Source organism: Protomyctophum parallelum (assembly GCF_964188405.1).
Source record: "Protomyctophum parallelum genome assembly, chromosome: 1".
In the NCBI taxonomy this organism is placed as follows: domain Eukaryota; kingdom Metazoa; phylum Chordata; class Actinopteri; order Myctophiformes; family Myctophidae; genus Protomyctophum; species Protomyctophum parallelum.
The window spans coordinates 81,330,098-81,350,809 of NC_139697.1; the positions used below are offsets into that span (position 1 = coordinate 81,330,098).

Sequence of the window (20,712 nt, forward strand, 5' to 3'; positions counted from 1 at the left end):
TGAAAATTGTAATTATTGTATAACCAATAAGAGGTATTTTTCCCTTAGTGGAGAGAAGAGTGCACATTTCGGTGCTTAAAACGCACTATTCATTTACAAAAAGCCTGATTTACAAAGGCCTACGGGCCTAGGCTGACAATATCTAACTATTGTACAGGTCAGCAAATGCATGCATATTGTGTGTAGCTGAAGAGCTGGCCAGGTTGCTGGCTTTTAGTGTATATTTCCTACAGTGAATACGCTTCAACTTGAATAATTGCCACCTGCAAGCTATTAGGAAGTAATGACGGCTGCTGTTACACTGCTATTATAGTGGTAAAACCCCAATTCTGTTCACTTCTTCAAAAAATAAAACAAAATATACATGGGAAATAGTGAGAAATAAAACACAACAAAATCTTAATCACATTGTTAATATTTAATGACTGAATCTCACAAATCATTGCAATAATAATTCAAGGGTATGAATCCTCCATTTGAAAACACCGTTAGTATAATATCCCATGGACGCTTTTTCCCCCCAATGGAATTTCCATGTCTTATCTTAGCTGACAAGGGCCTGCCCTACATGTTTTGCCAATGAACCATTACTCCCACCTAATGTTCTCTTGCAACTCATGGCCAATCGAGCAACAGGCTACAATTAGGATCTCTCATTTGAGTTGTTGAATGTATAACGGTATTTGGAAGACTTTTGGTATAAATTCTGTATGTTTTGAAAAGTGTTTGCAAATGAAACACAGCTGTCGAACCAAAATAAGTAGCAGTGGAATAACCTTCATTTATGGTTTTGCCCCCAACACAGCCCTTGAATAGCCCTACAAAAAAAATGTCAATTAAACCTTTTTTTTTATGTAGCCGTTTTCAGCATGAGAGGGCAGTTTTGATACACCTTATATCTAGTTATTATTAATGCACAGATGGAGCTTTTTGTACAAATACATAATGAACCAAAGAAAACAAAATAGTCAATAATTCCTGATAACTAATACAATAGGTGTTATGGCGTAGAGTTGGGTTGACTCAAGATTTAGGAAATACAGAGTGTGGCATAATACACTATCCATTCTAGATATAACAGTGGTTCAATGGACCTCCCATTCCTATTGATCTGTATTTTTTGCAGGAAGGCCAAGGATGATGCTATAGCTTGGAGTTGGTCTGTGATTACCCAGCCAAAAACAGCTCACATAAGAAGATTATTACAAAGCAGAATAGCAAAGTAATAGTAATAAATAAAATAAATGTGGTAATCAAGACTAAATTCTTCTGTTCTTCAAAATTGTTGCTCACCAGTCCCTTTTCCTTCAGAATTAAAATACAGAATTTTCAACAAGTTCCTGGCAACTTATAGATTCAAGGGTCTCTAACAAACGGACATAAAGCGTCATTTTGTTCTCAAAGTTGTAATATCTTTTCACCTCCAAGTCCATCCTCATGCTATTTTATAATACTAAGAGCTGTTTGTATGATTGGCTAATGGGTGAATTTTGCAACATATAAATTCACTTGAGATAGAGAATCCTTTTGGTATTAACTGTAAACAGAAAAGAATCCAGCACAACATTAGGTTAAATGTCCATTATGGCGATTTTCCACCGCTTGGTACCGTCTCAACTTGACTCGACTCTAGTCACTCTACACACCCTTTTTGGTTTTCCATCAGTCAGAAGTTGTGGATACTACCTGGTACCTGGATTTTGTTTTGGACCTTTTCCAAACCTGTTGAGGTGGTGTGATGTGAAAACATGCTGAAGTTTATGTTACGGCAGTTCCATGCGGTGTCGCTATGATGGGCAACTACATTTAGGGGGTACTATCTGCAGTAGAAAACAAATAAATTGGTACTGAAAGCAAGTAGAGTCGAAGGCGAAGTGAGGGCAGTTGAGTCGAGTTGAGCTAGTACGTGCAGTGGAAAAGTGGCATACATTTCACTTTGTTTTCAAATGCACCTCTTTGTCAATAAATCCTGATAACTAATACAGTAGGTGTTATGACATAGAGTTGTACTGACTTGAGTTATAGGGAATACAGGGCATAATAAACCCGCCATTTTTGAATAGCCAAGTTACTATACTGGTCGCACATTGTTTTTATTCTTCTGGTTCTGAAACAACATTGTTCTCCTCACTCCGACAAACAGCCAATCAACCATCCCCATCGATCCTCCATTCTTCCTGTGTGTGTCGCGTTGAAGATGATGTCACAACGGTTTCATGTGGCGCTGCGATGCCGACCAGCTACATAGAGGGGGTACTATCAGCAGTGGAAAACAAAGTACCTGGTACCGAAAGCGAGTAGAGTGGAATCCAGTTGAGCTGGTACATGCAGTGGAAAGTGGCATAAATGTCACACTGGCCTTTTCTTTTAAAATGTACCTCTGCGTGTTCCAATTCAAACTTCTCTCTTCTTATATCAGTGTTGTTCCTGGAAGGCCACAAAAACACAATTATTTCTCAGGGCTAATGGCAATAGGGAAAATCACTTTGTTTCACAATTCTATAAAATGCAAAACTGTTACAATGAGTGATTACGAACATCTTCAGTAAAAGCTGACTCTTGCTGGTGAATCCCATTAGCCGAATTTGCGCCATGCACCTGAAAAACGTGGAGAGAAAAAAACAATTAGCGCAACAAAATAAATACAATGTCTGATACATCTCACAAAAAAGCAAATCAATGTTTTGATCTCGTATTGATTTACCGGGCTCTTTTCTGGATGTTTGCGCATGGCCTGTACCAGCTGGTCAACCTGTTGGTTATGTTCCATGGCACCCCGCAGGGCGTCCTCTGTACTGAATAGCCGCTGACGCAACCGGGTCACCTCAGAGTCCAGAGCTGAGGGATCCATAGAATACCGACGATGGTCTGGAGAAGATCGCTCACGACCCTGACATATGCCAAGCACAGGGAAATCACTATCGTTTAGGGTTAAATAATCATATTATGCTATATATCAAATATAAATCAGTCTAAATCAGTGGTTCTCAAACATATTAATGTGAAGGACCACCAAATTTATATGTATTTGGCCGCAGACCCCATCTCAAGATCCCCAGATAGATCTACACGGTCATAACGCCTTGCATCGCGATGCGTTGTGAACTTGTAGATAGGCTATTTCTGAATAGCCGGAGTATAGAGCACAGAAGTCTGACGTCAATATCGGTAGAGGGTGCAAATCCACGTGTTCATGTACTTTTTATTTGCATTGTAATCCCCACAGGGGGATTATAGATTACCTCATATAAGAACTTGTTTGAAAAATAAACAAATCATCCAGGCCGTTACACTCATATGGATATGAAGATTGAACTGACTGAGAGAAAACGCTATTGTTACTGTTACTGAATTAGTTACATTTTCGCTAGAAACAGACTGTAACATATATGAGTGACTGACTGTCGCAAACGATACAGAGACACCTCCCTGACAATAACGCCGAGAGAGCTTGTTTATTTTTGGACCACAATGCTCATATGAAACGATTTTAAGATGACCCCCCCATGTTATTCTCCATAGAGAAATTACTTCCGTGAACCAGAGGAATCGAGGGGACGAGCGAGTGACGTCAGGACTTCGGCGCTCTATAAAATAGAATTAAAGTGGAAAAATGTATTGTGACGCTATACATTTTGCTGGGGAACTCCTTCAAGGACCCCTGGGGGGAGCCCACTTCGATAACCACTTGTCTACCATACATTATTAGTTAGCCAAGACCTGACAAAAATTGCAACTATATCTGCACAAAAGTATATCTGAGCAATATAGCATGTGTATTTATCATATACCAACACAATGACTGACAGCTGCAGTTCCTTCCACTCACCAGTAGCAGCAGTTTTTCCCTAAGGGTCTTGATGTCTTCCTGGAGTTTCTGCTCTTTAACCCTCCATTCGGCCTTGTGCACCTCTCGAGCCAGGTCCCTTTCAATGTCCCGAGAATGGCGGTGGGAATCCAGTAGTAAAACTCTCAGCTCATTCAGATTCCTATCAAGACAAGACAAATATATACAACGTCTAAAAATAAGATTATACAGAAATATACATTTGTTTATGGAGTTTATACATGTTAATTTAGCACGCGCACACACAATGCGTGTGTGCATGCTTTTATTTACTGGAGTTACTGTAAGAAATGAAAAGTTTAGCTTTTTTTGGGAATGTTTTTTGAAAATGTGTTGAATTTGGTTAATTAAAAACCAATTAACAAAAACAATAAGGGGACCTATAACAACATGTCCGCGACCCACTGTTTGGGCACCAGTGTTGTACTTGCTCCACTTCTTGACAATGAGGCTATTCACACCTGATATCAAAAATCAAATATCAAATATATGAAGTTACGTTTAGAATAGATAGTCCTAATGCACAGAAATATAATTAATTGAGGACATGAAGTTTGGTACTTGTTGTAGCCACATTGGACACGGGTGAATAATGTAATGTTTCTGCATCTACATTCAAGATTGTACTGTAGGCAAAAACGGAATAATTCTTGCCATTGCCAGTATAGAATTATTCTAATTCATTATTTATCCAGGTTTCGCTGAGCATACTACACAAGCAATTTTTCTGCACTGGCCTGTTTCACACCCAAACACCTGGTGGAATACAACTTGGTATTCTACTGCTGGCCACAGAGCAGTTGCTGAAAAATTAATCACAGATCAGCACCTCATAAATCAAATAGCTAGCTGTGTGGACGAAAGAATGCAGTATGACTTTAAGCATAAGCTTAGAGTCATACTGCGTGACATTCATTTTAGTCTTTTTGTCAGCCCCTAGCTCTGGTTTGTCCATGGTCAGTTAGAATAGCGAATCCCAAGATTCAAGGTTTGTTTATAGCTGGGGTAGGCACCAGCCTTGGTTAGAAAGTGCTACCAATATTTCTGTCATATAAATTCTAAAGGGAAGGAATGAAAGAAATAAAATGTGATAGGGACATAAAAAAACCTAAAACCAATCCACATGAAAGTAAACAAGTCACAGACCCTATAATCTAGTAGTAGGATAATGGCCTGTCTTAATCCTTTTAAATTGCTACAGTAATATGCCTACTATCTACAACAATGCCTGTGCATCACCAATGATGTGCTAACATGCTAACATGAGCTTTGTGTACTAACATTGTCAACGTTGCCTATGCCTATGTCTTGTGGTTGGATGTGTTGTGTGTTCATATCCTGTAGCTCAGCATGAGCTGAATTATGACTGATTTACTTTTGTGAGAGATACAGAAAACCCTGTTCTAAATGGATATAGGCCCCTTCAGTGTCACGCCATAAAAAAGTTAGCATGAGAACATGTTGCATGGAGCAGAGGATGCAACACAGCCACCAGAGAGCACTGTGTACTGAAGAAACGGTACCTAATCTGAACACACATGTATTTTCTAAAAAGGGATCAAGCACATAAAGTTTGTTTACTGTAGCTATAAGAAAGCACCTGTGCCTTTAGACCACTTACACTTAGTAGTAGTACAGGCTTCATGGCAGGTTTAGCTAGTAGAATACAGTACGTTACTCCCTGAAGGGAGATTTGAAACACCTGCGTTGGAAAGTTTTACCAAGGCCTTGTTTGCACAAACACGTAAGTAAGGCTACAGAGCGTGCCGATAATGATGGTATATCATATTATGTGTCGACCTGGATGGAGACCTGTGTATTGTGTGTGCTGATTTGTGGAATTCTGTGCTGATTTGTGGAATTCTAAATTTACTTGAGTAAAAGTACAAGTACAAGGTCACAATGCGTCACAAGTATCTGAAGTATCTAAAGTATCTGAATATTGAATGACCTCTCTTTCTTTAGCAGATCCTGACTGATGACCACCAGCTGCCCAGAGGCATCATGGGACTTCTTGGTGATGGACTCAAGATCCGCCTCCAGTCTGTGCTTCTCCTTGAAGAGGGCTTCCACTTTCTTGTCCGCTGAGCGCACTTTGCCCTCCAACACTGAAGGAAAAGTAAAAATCACACCCGTGTGAAGTGAGGGGCGCTCTTATCATCGTACATAATCATACATCATCTCATTCCGGCAGGGGCATATTTGGGGGCTATCTGCGCGCACAAAGAAAATAATTAATGAGGAGGGGGGGGATATCCCCCCCACTTTTGCTCATAATTACGCAGATTATCCGCGTTTTTTAGCGGATTTCACGGCAAAACACTGCCAACACAGCAAAACACATGCAGCCACGGTACATGGCTTTTTTATTTGGAGGGGATAATTGCCCCTCCTCATGAAACTGAGGGCTATGGCCGTTTTTAGCCCATGGAGTGATTTTCTACGCAAAACTAATGCTTGGAATGGATTCAGAATCATTAATCATTAATTAACAACTTTATGCAGGTTGTTAATTAATGGTATGGTCACATATTATGCTAATTACTCAAATTGCTCTCGACGTGCAACTTTTAGCAACCAAGCTAAATTTCATCCATTAGGCCTGTAGATAACATTTCTATCATAAAAGTTTATACTAATCACCATTTTTGGGTTCATGAAGTTTCCAGTAGACTATTTAGTCATCTGAAATTTTTTACTTTTAGTCTCGTTAGTAGTTTTAGTTACAAAATATCATAATATTTTAGTCAATTAAATGTACAGTTGATTTAGTTGACTAAATTGCAAAAATATTTCCAGAACGTACCATCAGCACACAACCAAGCATCTCTTCTCCACTAGTCCCTCCCCAATCTGGGAACCCATTGGCAAAGATATTAGTCCGTTCATAGTCCGTCCGTTCCTTTTCGCCATGACATCTTTCGTCATCATTTAAGTTGACGACATTAACACTGTTTACTGGAACTAAGAAACAACACTACATCTCCTATTTCTTCAATGCCTAACTGCATGGCTTGGCTGAGTTGGCTCCAAGTTATATTTCTGAGCCCTTGACACCAAATGAGCCAGCAGGCAGCACGCAGCCTGCAGGTCCTCAGGGACTAGTAAGAAGGAACGTGGTCACTGCGCTGGGCCTGTGTCTAGAGGTGACATCTTTATTTTAAATACGTTTTTATTTAATTTTTGGATGAAAGGCACAGGTACAGGCATACAAAGAAAATGCACACAAAACATAATTCAAATTCTTTGCCAACTGCAATCAGTGGCTTGCCTCATTTTAAAAATCACACCCGTGTGAACTGAGTGGTGCAACTCCCCTCTCCCCCCTCCTCTCTCTCTCTCATTAGCAGGCAACAGCGCAGGACTGTCTCTCTCTCTGTTTCTGGCACAACAGCGCCCCTACTGGTACTCCTCATACTGGTGCTCATTAACGTCACATAGGTGAACACGGACATTGTTCCTTGGAGTGGTTGCACCACTCAATAACGTCACATAGGTGAACCAACACATAGGTGAACACGGACATTGCTGTTCCTTGGAGTGGTTGCACCACTCAATAACGTCACATAGGTGAACCAACACATAGGTGAACACGGACATTGCTGTTCCTTGGAGTGGTTGCACCACTCAAAAATCCTACCCCCAAACCCCAGCACCAACCACTGTTGACAAAAAAATAATAATTTGTAAAAGAGAGAGGTGACATCTAATAACCTGCCCGAGGAACTCTGTAAGCCCAGCAGGATATGGACTAACTAGTGCATTAAATTGAATGGGGATTTATGAGCTGGGATCGTGGCAATATAACCTAATAGTTAACTCTACTTTGAATTGAACAGCTAAACAGCAAAAAAAGAAAACATTTTCTTGTACTTACCACTAATCTGTGATTTGAGGCCGTCAACCTGTGAAGTGAGAGTTGACACCTCCTTTTCCCTTTTCATCAACTTTTCTGTTGTTTCTGGGGAAAAAATAAATCATTACCCCCACATGTTTTGTGCCATTCATTGCCGTAAAAAAAGAGGTCCATGACACATTTCACCTCAGTGTCCTCAATGTCATAGATTGATTGAGTGTCGTAAACACAGGTGCATTCAGCACTGAAACCATGTGTTGGCTATAATGAGGTTATGACAATTGCCAATAGAATCTTTGAAGACAGTTAAGTTCAGACAGCTGACACCATTATGGAAGGTTATGGAAGGTTCCCTGATGATATATGAGATCTGGTTCTGATTCTCGTCTCTCCCTGCAAAGTGTAAACAGATAGCCAACACGTGTGATGAATTACCCTAGCTAACGTGAAGGTGGATGCTGGGCAAAAGCAATCAGCATCTGTGGCAGCAGGTACACAGTACAAATCCTCTGTTTTAATTTAACTCTGGGAGTGTACAAATGGTGCAAAATGGATCAGTGAGGGTCCATTTTATTTCATTTGTAAACTCTCAGAGTGAGAGATTAGCATAAAGGCAGTCCTATTACAGTCAGAGACATCTGAAACATGCAAGTTATCTGCGTGTACTATTTTGGTTGCTTTTTAAAAGCCGTTTAAAAGTGTCGTTTTTTAAGTGGCCGATAGTATGTGATAGCCGACCAAATGAACATAAATATTATAATTGTACAATTTTAATGACATATCCCATACCTTCAATATTCTGTTTTAGCTTCATCTTTTCATCTGCAATGTCATTATCCTCTATTACCTGAAAGGACAAAAGAATTGAAACTGAACGGAAGGAAACATAACACTTATTATACTTAGTGAAAGGTATTACATAAAACTGCACAAACTGCATGCAGATCAAGGTATGTTACATCATAGCCACTTATTGCTTACATTTGCATCGTGGGATGTGTAGCGGTCCGCTTCGACAGCCTGGAGCCGGTTCGCCGTCACCCTCAACTTCTCCTCCAGGCTCTGGATCTCCTCTCTGCTCTGGGCCTGGGCCTCCTGCAGAGCCTGGTAGTCCGCCATCTTCTTCTCGGACAGCTCCAGCCGCTCCCTCAGCTCCTCGGCGGCTCCGTCCCGCTCCACCCGAAGCGCCTCCGTCTCCGCCAGCCTCTGCTCCGCCTTCTGCAGCTTCTCCGTCGCCTCCCTCAGGTCCAGCTCCAGCGCTTGCTGAGAGCTCTGGAGCTCCACGGCTTGGCTCTTCCACGGCTGCTGGCTGTTTTCCACCAGCTGGTCCCTGGCCTCCTGGAGGCGCGCGCAGAGGTCCTCGCGCTCCTTGGTCAGAACGGCCGCCTCGATGGCATGCTTGGCCTTCAGATTCTCCGCCTCGAGCTGGTGCTCCATCTTCAGGCTCTCCAGCATGGTCCTCAGCTCCTGGGGATCCTGCTCCTGGCCTGGCGTTGAAGTGTGCTCACTGGTCAACGAGCCCCTCAGCTCCTCTATGGAACGCTGATGGTCAGTGACTAAAGCGTCCAATTTGGCCTGCAATTGAGTTAATTAATTATTGTCTAAAGTGTCAGGAAGGTTCATATAACACAACTAAAAGATCCTATCTATTGGAGCAGTTTCAAATAGCTTTGAATTTAACAGAACGTGGAGGGTTTAGTGTTGATTTTGACTGTTGATTTGATTTAGTTTGAATACATTTTCATTTAGTTTTAGTCATATTTTAAGTAATCTGAAAGGTTTTAGCTTCTGTCTAGTTTTAAAATGTACTAAATATGTACAGTTGATTCTATCGACAAAAATCTATTTTACCAGGCTTTGAGGGCATTGTAATGGCTGATTTTACACTTGGTTGCAGTCTGAAAATAGCTGATCTACAAGCTCACAACGCATCGCAGCGCGACACACTATTTTCAGAGCGCAACACCCCTTGCACAACCACACAGAAGGAATTGTTAAAGGAATAGTTCTACTGGATTTCTTCTCCACTATGTCCCTCCCTAACATTTTACGTCTAGTTTGTATTTGTTGGCGAAATTGTCAATATATTTACTTTGTCAATATATTTTTTTATTCAGTTTTCGTCAGTGAAAAAACAAACAAAAAAACACTGGTGGTGGTGGGGTACCTTCCAGCTGTCCATCATCTCCATGTTCTCCTTGGTGGCCTGTTGGACTCTGTGCCTCAGCTCGCTGATCTCCTGGCTCTGTTTGTCCACCGTGGCCTTCAGTCTGTCTGTCTCCTGCTGCTGTTCTGCCACGGCCGCCTCGTGCTTCTCCTTCAGCTCGCTGCTCTCCTTGTAGTGCTCCCGGCCCACCGACAGCAGCTGCTCGCGGAGGAGTGCGTTCTCCGGTTGGGTGCCTGCTGGCGCAGCAGGGTCCGCCGCGTCTCCGTCGCCGACTTGAGGAGAGTCCGAGTCTACGCCTCGGAGTTGAGCCTGAAGTTTGCCGACCTCCGCTCGCCTCAGGGTTAGCTCGTCCTCCAGCTGCATAATTCGGCTCTTTTCTTCGACCGTGGTTTGCTGGCGAGATAAATGTAAGAAAGATTGTATTATTGATTTGTATGTCACTGCCATAGAATAAAAACGCCAACTCCCAAAATGAACGACATCATTAGCCCTGTAACAGAATGATGTCATTTCAATGAGAATATGGCATCGATAAAACTTCACGCAAATGTGTATGTGACTCAGCGTGTTGTATTATGCGGGCATCCAGGCCTATAAGGAAATGACAGAATCATAAGCACAAAAGCTGGAGCTATTAAGCATTCAAAGAAAAATCCCTGTGTTTGAAGGGAAATCCTGGCAGGTAAAGGCTTCAAGCCGCAGCTCCACTGCAGATATTGCGAATTATTTAGACAGTGGCACATTGTCTGATTTCTGTCTTTACTCACTTAGGCTGCTGTGAGAATGACAGAATGGCTCATGTGGACTGTACTAGGGACCTTGTAGACTTTCATAAAGTATGGTTTAAATTACAAGTTGTTTGAAGAAAATGAAATTATATCCACAAATGTTTTTATAATTATGAAACTGCATTTAATTTAATTAGCTGTATTCTTTCTTAAAATTAGAACAGTTTGACAAAGTTCAAAACAGAACTTCTAATTCATCCTGGTCCACATTTGCATAATTTAATTTTCAAGGCAAAAATCACCAAACAATGTGACCCCGTGCAAATAGAATGTGCAAAAATGCTGAAATGAGTGAACAGGAAAGCCATTCTCTGATTGTCTAGAAGCAGCCAGGCATATACATACAACAAGCCAACAGCAAATCTCAATGCACAACAAACTCTACATAAAAGGAAATTACAATCACCGCACACATTTGTATCCAATCATAATAAGATTAAGAATGAAGACCTATTGCACAGTGCATACATGTTAATTTCAATCATCAGGGCAAACTATCTACCAGACCTCAGAATTGCTAGTTGACAGACAGACAAAGAATTTGTCATTCTACACAACATACAAGAATGAAGGATTGTCTATGCAATGTTAATGTCCATCCATGACAGTATCTCAAGTCATTTTGAAGTCAGGACGTTGGACAGCTCAGCAGAGGATCAAAGCCAAAATAACATTCATGTTTTTCACCTTGATTCTCTTACCCAACCTCAAGGATACTGCATCAAGTTTGCATCTTCCCTGTTGGCAAAAGCAGACCTTAATATATAAATTGCACACTCTTGTGAGTGAAGTAAAAATGTCAACTCTGAGGTGCAAAAATGAAGTGAATGAAATCAGGACACTACACCAAGGATTCCATTTGAAATGTATGTATACTGATTGCAGTTTCTTTCTCAAGGGTGGCGTTGCATTTTAGTCTATATTATAGCCTACTAATATGATTGGTTCCAATGACTGTCTCCAGTCCAATTTAAGATTAAGTATTTGAAACACCTTTTTCCTTTTTATGAAAATGAGTGCAGTATATATTCCAATAGACTCATTTTCCCTGTAATATTTGCACACGTCCTTTGCTTCTCAAAACCTCAAGACATTATTTTAGTTCATCTTTTACGCAAAAGGGACAATGCACGAATAGTTATTTTACTCAAGTGGGGCAATGCCCGTCGCAAGTTGATGATGTAATTTAATTTGCCCATGTGTGGTCTAGCTCTAGCCCTATGGAATTTATGGAATGCAAATAAAAAACAACATAATACTTCATGAGGTTAATATGAGCCTCAAATTAATATTTTAAATTTGTTTTATTTGCAAATGCATTCCATACATACACGTTCTGGACCACACATCATCAACTTGCGTACTTCTCTGCAGCTATGATTGCGCCCAAGGCACCCCTCCGTGGATTTGTCTAGGCTACCTTCTGTAGCCTTAATGTATATAGCCTAACTTCTAGTACTTTTTAAAGAGTTTAGAGTCGAGACGACAGACACGTGGAGTAGGACTGAAACCTTTGTCTAGCACTAGAAAAATAAAGAATCAAAAATAAAATGCAAAGGCAGAGCAATGCAAAATAAAGTAGCTACAGGCAAACAGCTCCATGGTTTACCCTCTTCTTCTCTAAATCTTTCTGGAGGGTCTGTGCTCTCGACTTTTCGAGGAGCAAACACTGCTCAAGCTGCCGAATACGGGCATGCTCCAATTTCGTCTGAGTCTACAAAGAGACAAGAGAAAGCAAGAAAGAGAGAAAGAGAGAGAGAGAGGCAGGAAATAGAGGAGTAGGAAAAACCAAGATATACAGGGTACAAGACCTACAAAGATGGAGAGGAAAGGATACATATCATAAAAGCACTCAACGGGTTGTGAGTGAACGCTGAAAGAAAAGCAAGAAATGACAGTTCTCTCACTTCCCTGCAGGCTTGGCTCAACAGACTACCCATAAAATGACATGAAATGTGGAGGAGGGGTTGAGTTTACACTGCACTTGGTTGAGTTTACACACACAATCAATCAAAATTAATGAACTTTTTAATATACATATTAAATATAGCTGCAATCCTTTTTTTTAACTACATAATAAAAAAGTTTAAATAATTAAACTTGTTTTTTATTAAGAATTAAATAATTAAAATTGTTTTTATTAAGAATAATTTAAAGGTCAAAAAGGTATTAAATATAGCTGCAATCCGTTTTTTTTACTACATAATAAAAAAGTTTTAATAATTAAACTTGTTTTTATTAAGAATTATTTAAAGCCAAGTCAAAAAGGTATTAAAATCCCTGATGTTGAAAATATGTAATCCTATTAATTGGGGTTAAATCCTGATGTATATATTTTTTTCATTCTAAACTGCCTGGTCATTTTGTTCACACTGAAAAAAATGGCTTTATCCTGGGAAGGGTGAATCTAGAACTTTTTAAGCCTGGAATATTATAAGCTTTCAACACTGTCAATGATTGATAATGAATGCTCTGCAAACCCAGCGAAATGTTAATTAACTCCTATGAGCTTTTGCCAAACTGGTATTTCCGTTGGCCTGTCCTAACAGATATCCCTTTAATTGCCTAAATACATTATCCTATTATGACTTAAGCCTATTGTCGTATTATCCTCTTCCATATGTCTTGACTTCCATGCTGTGCTGGGACATTATCCTATGATATTATAAAGTTAAGCTACACTTACACAGAGAAAAGAAAGAGATTAGGATAAGAACCAGTGATTGTGCTGTACAAGTTTTGTAAATGAGTATTTGGGGGATCAATAGAGCGTCGCAGTCCCGCCCCCTACCAGGGCCCAGGAAATGATTCCCCATTCATTTTCCTCATAGACATTTCAAAGTATTTATTTAAGCCTCGTACAAAGCCAACTCGAGTTGTGACAAAATAGAGTACCACAGATGAAAAACAGTCATTCTGACCCCTCCACGAAAAGGCCTCGTTGTCCTGACCCCTTATCTATCATTTATACATTATGGATAAATAGTGTGGACTTAGACTGTTTTTCGTCTGTGGCAGTTGTTACAAGCACAATGTTTTGGGCCGAACAAATAATTAGAAAGTAGAGAAAAACAGGAGGTTACACTTTTTTTGTTGTTTTTCTTCTTTGTAATTAGTTTGGTCCAAAATATTTTGTTTGTGGTCATGATTTGCCACAACTCGAGTTGGCGCTTAAAAGGTCTTTAAATAAATACTTTTTGAAATGTCTATGGGAAAATGCATTGGGAATTATTTCCTGGGCCTGGGCGGGACTGTGACGCTCAATTGGCATGGAGGACTCAAAGAATAGTTCACATGCACTCTTCTCATTTAAAAGCTCTATAGGCTTAAGGATTTTTGTTTTTAATAATTTCTGGAAAGTTTGTAATAATACTAAAATGTCCACTAAATGTCCTTTTCAAACATGAGATATATGAAAAACACAGAATTCCGAAGACCTGGTGATACTGACAGCGACTTGGCCTTGCCTTTAAAATGATTATTTCCATTTCCGTTCCATGCTCAGAATTAATTATGGTGTAGCCATTATTGTTGTGAACTTCAGACATAGTGTTGAATTATTACATATTTTATTCACAGTCATACAGGCGTCACCATTAACGCATTCCTATATTTTTGTTACTCTGGCGCCCTTGTCTGGCCATCCAACATAAAACATCAGAATATGCTGTGCCTTCATGGTATTACTTGGAAATCAATACTATACTAATATTACTGTAGATATTTGAATGAATATTCATTTGCAGACCCATGCAAATGTGTATTGCATACACAGTAAAAGTGTTAAATGAACACTGATGATTTTACTGTGTAAGGGGTGAGAAGTTGAGAAGATTTAGAGATTTGTGTTTTGTGAGATTTGTGACCAGATTCCCAAGGGTTCCTTGCTCTTTTAAACCTACGCTAATAAATACCATGTCAGTGTGCTAACGTGAACCAACATCACCTGATACGTATTATTCATTATGACTGATGGGAGAGGACATTATTAATACATACCTCCAGGTCTCCCTTGTTGATGGATTCTTCCTCCACTCTGAACTGGAGGTCCTCTACTTTCCTGCATGGACCAATTTAAACCAATACAACAATCAAAGAAAAGAGAGTCACAATTGCTGTATTTTAAGTTAACCATTAAGACCCGAGGCTGATCATACAAATGTCTTTACAAAATATTTATTCCTACAGTTTTCTGAAAAACATATGCTGCTCAAACTTTTACATGTGACCCTGCCTGTCCTGACGAAGGTCTAACAACCGAAGTACCTGACACTAGTGTGCACACCGTGCCGGTCCTCTTCTTTGTCATTCAGAGATCTACCTTTGACTATATGCCTTTTCTCCTGCCCACTTGTCACCAACCTTTTGAGGTGTGCATTACGGCAGGGCTCCACCGGGCATGTTGCGTCTCCGTCGCGTGCGTCAAAAAACGAACCGGGGCAATTTTAATGCAGTCACGCAACGTGGCAGTGGAGCCACCCTTCATTGATTAAAAAGGGAACATTCACTGACGGTGACGGAGACGCAACGCTGACACACCCGGTGGAGTAACACAATCACGAGTGCAGTACTGCAGCTTTTGGCAAATATTACATTGATTATGCTTGATTAATCAAATACTTGTGTTTGTTTTATACATGAACCACTTGATGATCTACTCGGTTCTACAAGCTCGATCTGCCATTTTGTGTTGGCATTGTGCGAATGCAAATGTCACAGTCACATTCTTTTATTTAAGGAAAAAAGGATACACATTTAACACAAATGTATTACACATTTCTTTGTCATAATACTTGATGTGGAATTTTGCAAACAAAATAGTTTACACTCTCTTCTTTTTCTTTATTAATTCTAATATATATATTTTTAAACGAAAATATTAAATACGCAAAAGGCATTTTGAAACGGTGCTATGGTTTCTCAGTTGATTTCAGTAATAGCCCTAGCCTCGGTCCTAGGCTCGGCGGAAGTGTCGGCTGGAACACCCGTCAGATGCATTTCCCCCGGATATTCTTTCGACCAATCACAACACTTGTTTCGTACACGGAGAATATAAACTGATTTGTAAAGCGTAATTTCCTTGAGCGGTACAAAACAAATGATACCATCTACAGCGTAGGTCAAATGATACTGTCTACAGCGTAGTTCTTGCCCAGCGTGCTCCCGCCCCATCATACCTTTTCTCCTCTTCAAGCTGATTGACCAGTTCCACTTTATCTTTCTGAGTGCTGGATAACACGGTCCTGACTTGCTGAAGGGCGTTGTCATTTTCTGTTAAGTACTGCAGTCAAACGACAAGAAAAGGCATTTGTAGCACGGCACAGACATCTCAACGGATGCGCTCAACATCTACTATCGATTGCTGCTGGTTTTAGTCAGAGCAGACAGATCAATGGAACCGTCATAGTATACTTTAAATTCCTGTTAATTGGTATCAAAATGAAAACACATTTGTCAAGGTTCTAAAGGGGGAAAAAGTACCATGTCATTTATTTAACTTTTTTTTGTTTGTTGTTCATATCAACTTTATATTAACAAAATCAGTGTTTGCCAATTATTTTAAGGGCCAACTTGCAACCCTCGTGGTGCCACCGGTTGGGAATGGCTGATCTACATACCTGCATGTGCTGTGACTTGAGTGTGGTGAGCTCCTTCTCCACCTCACAGATGTGGCTGTTGGCCTTGGCTACCTCAGCACGCTCCAGGTCCCTCTCTGCCAGCAGCTGCTCAATGTGCTGCTGCTTCTCCTTCAGGGCTTCCTGGAGCGCCGTGGTTCCTGAGATCTTCCGTGCGTAGCGTGCCGAAGTCTCCGTTAACTGGAGCCGGGAGAAACAGAATCAGAATTCATTGTATGCTTTCACTGGAAACGTACGTGGCCCGAATGTTACGCTCTGTGAAAGTACGCACTCAGTCTGCTGTGTTATAATATGTTCACTTTGGGATGAGTACCTTCTGTTCACACATGATGATATTAACAATGGGGATCTGTTTCGCACTTACTGTAAGTGCTAAAACACAGTGGTGGCTGGTGTGCCCTGAGGGCTTACAGTATCAAGTACATATCACGTACATAAGCCTAAGCCTGTTGTTTAAAAAAAGAAAGAAAATTATCTTTGTGCTAATAATGGAGCATATGAATACAAAGGCAGGGTTCACACCAGGGGTCCAAGAAATTACAAGAATGTTACATCGTTTAAAAAAATGTGCTTAATGACGTGCACCACATTTTATCAGCTGTCCAATCATGGCCTTATGGTTAGTGTGAACACTTTAAAATACTGCCAGAGAGTATGTCCTCACCGAACCTGTGGCGGCCATGCATAACATAGATACAGTAAGTAAGAAACCTTTGTATAAATTATATTTATCTGTAGAGGGAGACATTTAACTAAATCAATATCTAATGAAACCAAATGATTGTCATACATTACAACTCAGGTCTTTTAAACGGAAGTGGTAAATCAGACATTTGTTCCCAAAAAACGTAGTCAAATAAGTGAGCAGGCAACACCTGTCTTTAATCCATTAAGACCTCTCATTACATGTATTAACATTGTGACATGCGGATGCCACATGAATTTAAATTTGTTTCCAGTTAGACCTTAAGAGATTAGTCTTAAAGATGTAATAAAAGTACATAAGGAGCCATACACCATGATCAACCAGTGCCAGACAATGAAAATCCCCATTGCTTTCACGACTGCTAATTAAAATAATACAAGCATAGAATAACTTTATTAATTTTACCACTTTCAACCTGTTGTCCCTATTTTGCCAATGAAATGACTGGCGAAAACTAAAAAAAATCATTTCAAAATGGTTCAGAAATATAGATTTTTTTTGCTACGATGTAGTACAATAGGACTTAAGTGGGCAATAATAAAATCTAACAAAGTATGTGCGTGTGTGTAATAGTGTGTGTGTGTGTGTGTGTGTGTGTGTGTGTGTGTGTGTGTGTGTGTGTGTGTGTGCGTGTGTGTGTGGCTGTCCATTCCCTATGGTGCTGAAATGCGAGCGCTTGGCAACCTTTTCAAGTCATGTAACTGTAGGCTGGTTATGGCCAGCCTACATTCAATTGTTTTGAGCACCCTCCGGCAGAAGCCAAAATAAATCGGTGCCTCCAGCTCCAGCGTGTGGGTAGACTTCTTTGATGTTGTCAGTACATAGTTCACATAATGAAGGGCCTGTGCCCTCGGTCATTAAAAATCTGGCTGGATATATCCACTTTTAATCTATTGACTCCCCATTTATCTTTCTGGTATCTGGGGGCATAGCAACCTCAACCGTCCTAGATGCATTCCAGAATGGGCTATGCACACACAGAATAATTAACTCTTCCTACTTCCGAGCCGCTTCTCTACTTCCGGTGTTACTGATGAATCTTGATACTAATTAAGGTTCTGTTCCATTTAGTGTGCAGTGCTTCTAAAACCTTTTAATTTCAAGAACTCCCATAACTCTGAGTGTACAAATTGCATTTGTACACTCTCAGAGTTACACACCCGTACAGGGCCATTTGGAACCCACTCAAGGACACTTTGAGACCCACTGGTGTAGCAGAGTGTTTCCAGTGAGCCAACACTCACAATAGCAGTAACCCTGACAGTAACCCTGACTCTGTTTGACCAGAATGGAACAGGGCTTTCATTAGTTTGAGCAGTAACACCTGGGAAGGAAGTAGGGAAGGGGCCCAACTTCTTTCCAAAATGGTGTGTGCATATAGCCCATTGGGCCACGGTTTCTATTTAGTATTTGTGAAAAGGAGGCCTTTAAGAAATAGGGGAGCAAAGGAGCACTTTAACATTCTGTCCTGTAAGAAAGATTACAGATATAAAAAATTTAGAAGGTACCGGTGAACTACATATAATGAATAATGACTTGCTCCAGGGCTATTCATGGACCGTTCCAGTTTGGCTCAGAAACTCTCTCATTTTAACCATTCATATTCTGGCCACATGGACCCTAGTGTCCCTATTCTGGGGAAACATTCGGCAACAGGAGCAGATCTACAAGCTCACAACGGATCGCAACGTAGCTTGTAGACTGCATTAGATCTTTAATGAATAGGGAACGGGTATAGACCCCTGGGGTCTTGACTCCGGTCAAGTATGAACTGTATGGTTTATGCTTGTGGTTAAGTGTTGGTTAAGTGGAGGTGAAGGGTGGTTAAAGGGTTTAAGTGGTGGCATTGAAAGCATGCAACATAGTGTGTGTGTGTGTGTGTGTGTGTGTGTGTGTGTGTGTGTGTGTGTGTGTGTCTGTGTGTGTGTGTGTGTGTGTGTGTGTGTGTGTGTGTGTGCGTGTGCGTGTGTGCGTGTGTGTGTGCGTGTGTGTGAAATGCACAATGAATGGAGCCTGTCCAGAAGTGCTGTTGTCACAGTGTATTCAGTTTACGTCTTACCAATCCGGTACGGCTAGGTCGACCGCTCACAGAGGAGGCCACGGAGCTGACGGAGCTGATGGAGGAGCTACTGGGACTGTGGGCCAGAGAAGAAACCCCCATGGCCATCCTCTTGCTCTTCTTAGCCTTGGCTGGGCTTGTGGATGGGAAGCCGATACGGATCACCTTGTGGATGGGAGCGAACAAGCCAAACTTGGGAAGGCACTGAAAGTATCTACAGATGAGGTTGGGGAAACAAAGTGCATGGTTAATAGGCATTTGTTTAGGCCTTCAAGGCCTAAATAATAGTACTGCAACTCAACAACTACAAAAAAGTTTTAATTCTTTTGAAAATAGCCCATCCACAAACTTGAAATGCGCCACAACACGTCACATTGTAATGCAAAGCTTATAGATCTCCTATTTTTGGTCCAGCTTTTAGTGTGCGTGTAAACACAAACTTTATCCTAACACAAACATTAAATGCCATTGATAATGAATGGCCAGTTTTGAGTGTTTGTGCAAACACAAACATTAAAAACTGGATATAGGATGTGATTGGCCGGAATTAGATCATGCATGATGATAAGAGTGGTCTCTTCACACGGGTGTGATTTTTAAATAATCTCGGAGGGTACTACATTTTTTTTTCTTTCCTAAAACGACCTTGTTTCATTTCCGGGTGCGGGCTGTTGTTGTGAGGACATTGCTCGTTAGCCATAAACTCATACCCCTTAGCTCTCGTCATAAACAGTTACATGTTACTGTTGTTGTGAGGACATTGATCGTTAGCCATAAGCTCATACCCCTTAGCTCTCGTCATAAACAGTTACATGTTACTGTTGTTGTGAGGACATTGATCGTTAGCCATAAGCTCATACCCCTTAGCTCTCATCATAAACAGTTACATGTTACTGTTGATGTGAGGACATTGATCGTTAGCCATAAGCTCATACCCCTTAGCTCTCGTCATAAACAGTTACATGTCCGCAGCATGCGAGACAATGTCACAAATGATTTACGATCGTCGGGATGCACGACAGCTCACCATGGACAGCCCTCGAAGCTTTAGAGATACAAGTCTTTGAAAATCCTGTTATAATGGAGGCTCAATGGAGCTGGATTTAAAAATCCCATAGCTGGTTTTTGATTGATTGATTGAAATATTTATTAACAGAATTACAGTACATTTCAAGCACAAACTCAATACAAGGACTGTTAACTGTGAGTGGATGACCCAATTAAGCATTACACTTTACAAGAGGGTCCACCAGGCTCTCCAAAGCAACCGGAGCAATGCTAAAAGGTAAGTTGACGGTCGCAGCTTTCATATATGGAGTATATGGTTGTCTACGAACATGTACGTAGATGGCAGATGCCGTACCCTAGCCTAGGGGGTACGATTATAATCGTAGAAAGCAGAGAAAAAGTTAAGTGGTTAATGCTGTGGTTCAGTAGGTAATCCGAACAGATTTTGCATGTGGCAAGTGTTTCGCGATTAAGCTGTTAGAAACTTATGCAGGACTTCAATCACATTTCTCAATTTCAACTTATATGATTAATACGTGTATAATGCTGCTATATTAAAAAGTTATATTCAATTAAATGTGATTCATTAAAAATATGGCTTACTTTCTTTACCCAATCACTCTTGGATATTCACAATGGGTGATA

General features: G+C 40.6%; 1 protein-coding gene across 3 annotated transcripts in view; it reads right to left on the reverse strand.

Moving 5' to 3' along the window:
• Window positions 1–403: 403 nt before the first annotated feature.
• The window catches only part of clip2 (CAP-GLY domain containing linker protein 2), a 38,721-nt gene continuing 18,412 nt past the window's right edge, over window positions 404–20,712 (reverse strand). For 2 of the 3 annotated variants that reach the window (XM_083770853.1, XM_083770854.1), the window contains exons 5-18: window positions 19,060–19,273; window positions 16,277–16,474; window positions 15,836–15,939; window positions 14,658–14,718; window positions 11,346–11,396; window positions 9,871–10,263; window positions 8,685–9,278; window positions 8,493–8,550; window positions 7,725–7,808; window positions 5,799–5,955; window positions 3,830–3,989; window positions 2,705–2,890; window positions 2,539–2,598; window positions 404–2,427 (exon numbers count right to left, since the gene is read on the reverse strand). In XM_083770853.1, the coding sequence (XP_083626979.1) occupies window positions 2,416–2,427; window positions 2,539–2,598; window positions 2,705–2,890; window positions 3,830–3,989; window positions 5,799–5,955; window positions 7,725–7,808; window positions 8,493–8,550; window positions 8,685–9,278; window positions 9,871–10,263; window positions 11,346–11,396; window positions 14,658–14,718; window positions 15,836–15,939; window positions 16,277–16,474; window positions 19,060–19,273 (2,332 nt within the window). In that variant the 3' untranslated portion in view covers window positions 404–2,415. The remainder of the gene's footprint in view (window positions 2,428–2,538; window positions 2,599–2,704; window positions 2,891–3,829; window positions 3,990–5,798; window positions 5,956–7,724; window positions 7,809–8,492; window positions 8,551–8,684; window positions 9,279–9,870; window positions 10,264–11,345; window positions 11,397–14,657; window positions 14,719–15,835; window positions 15,940–16,276; window positions 16,475–19,059; window positions 19,274–20,712) is intronic. The other variant, XM_083770855.1, reaches the window with a different exon arrangement.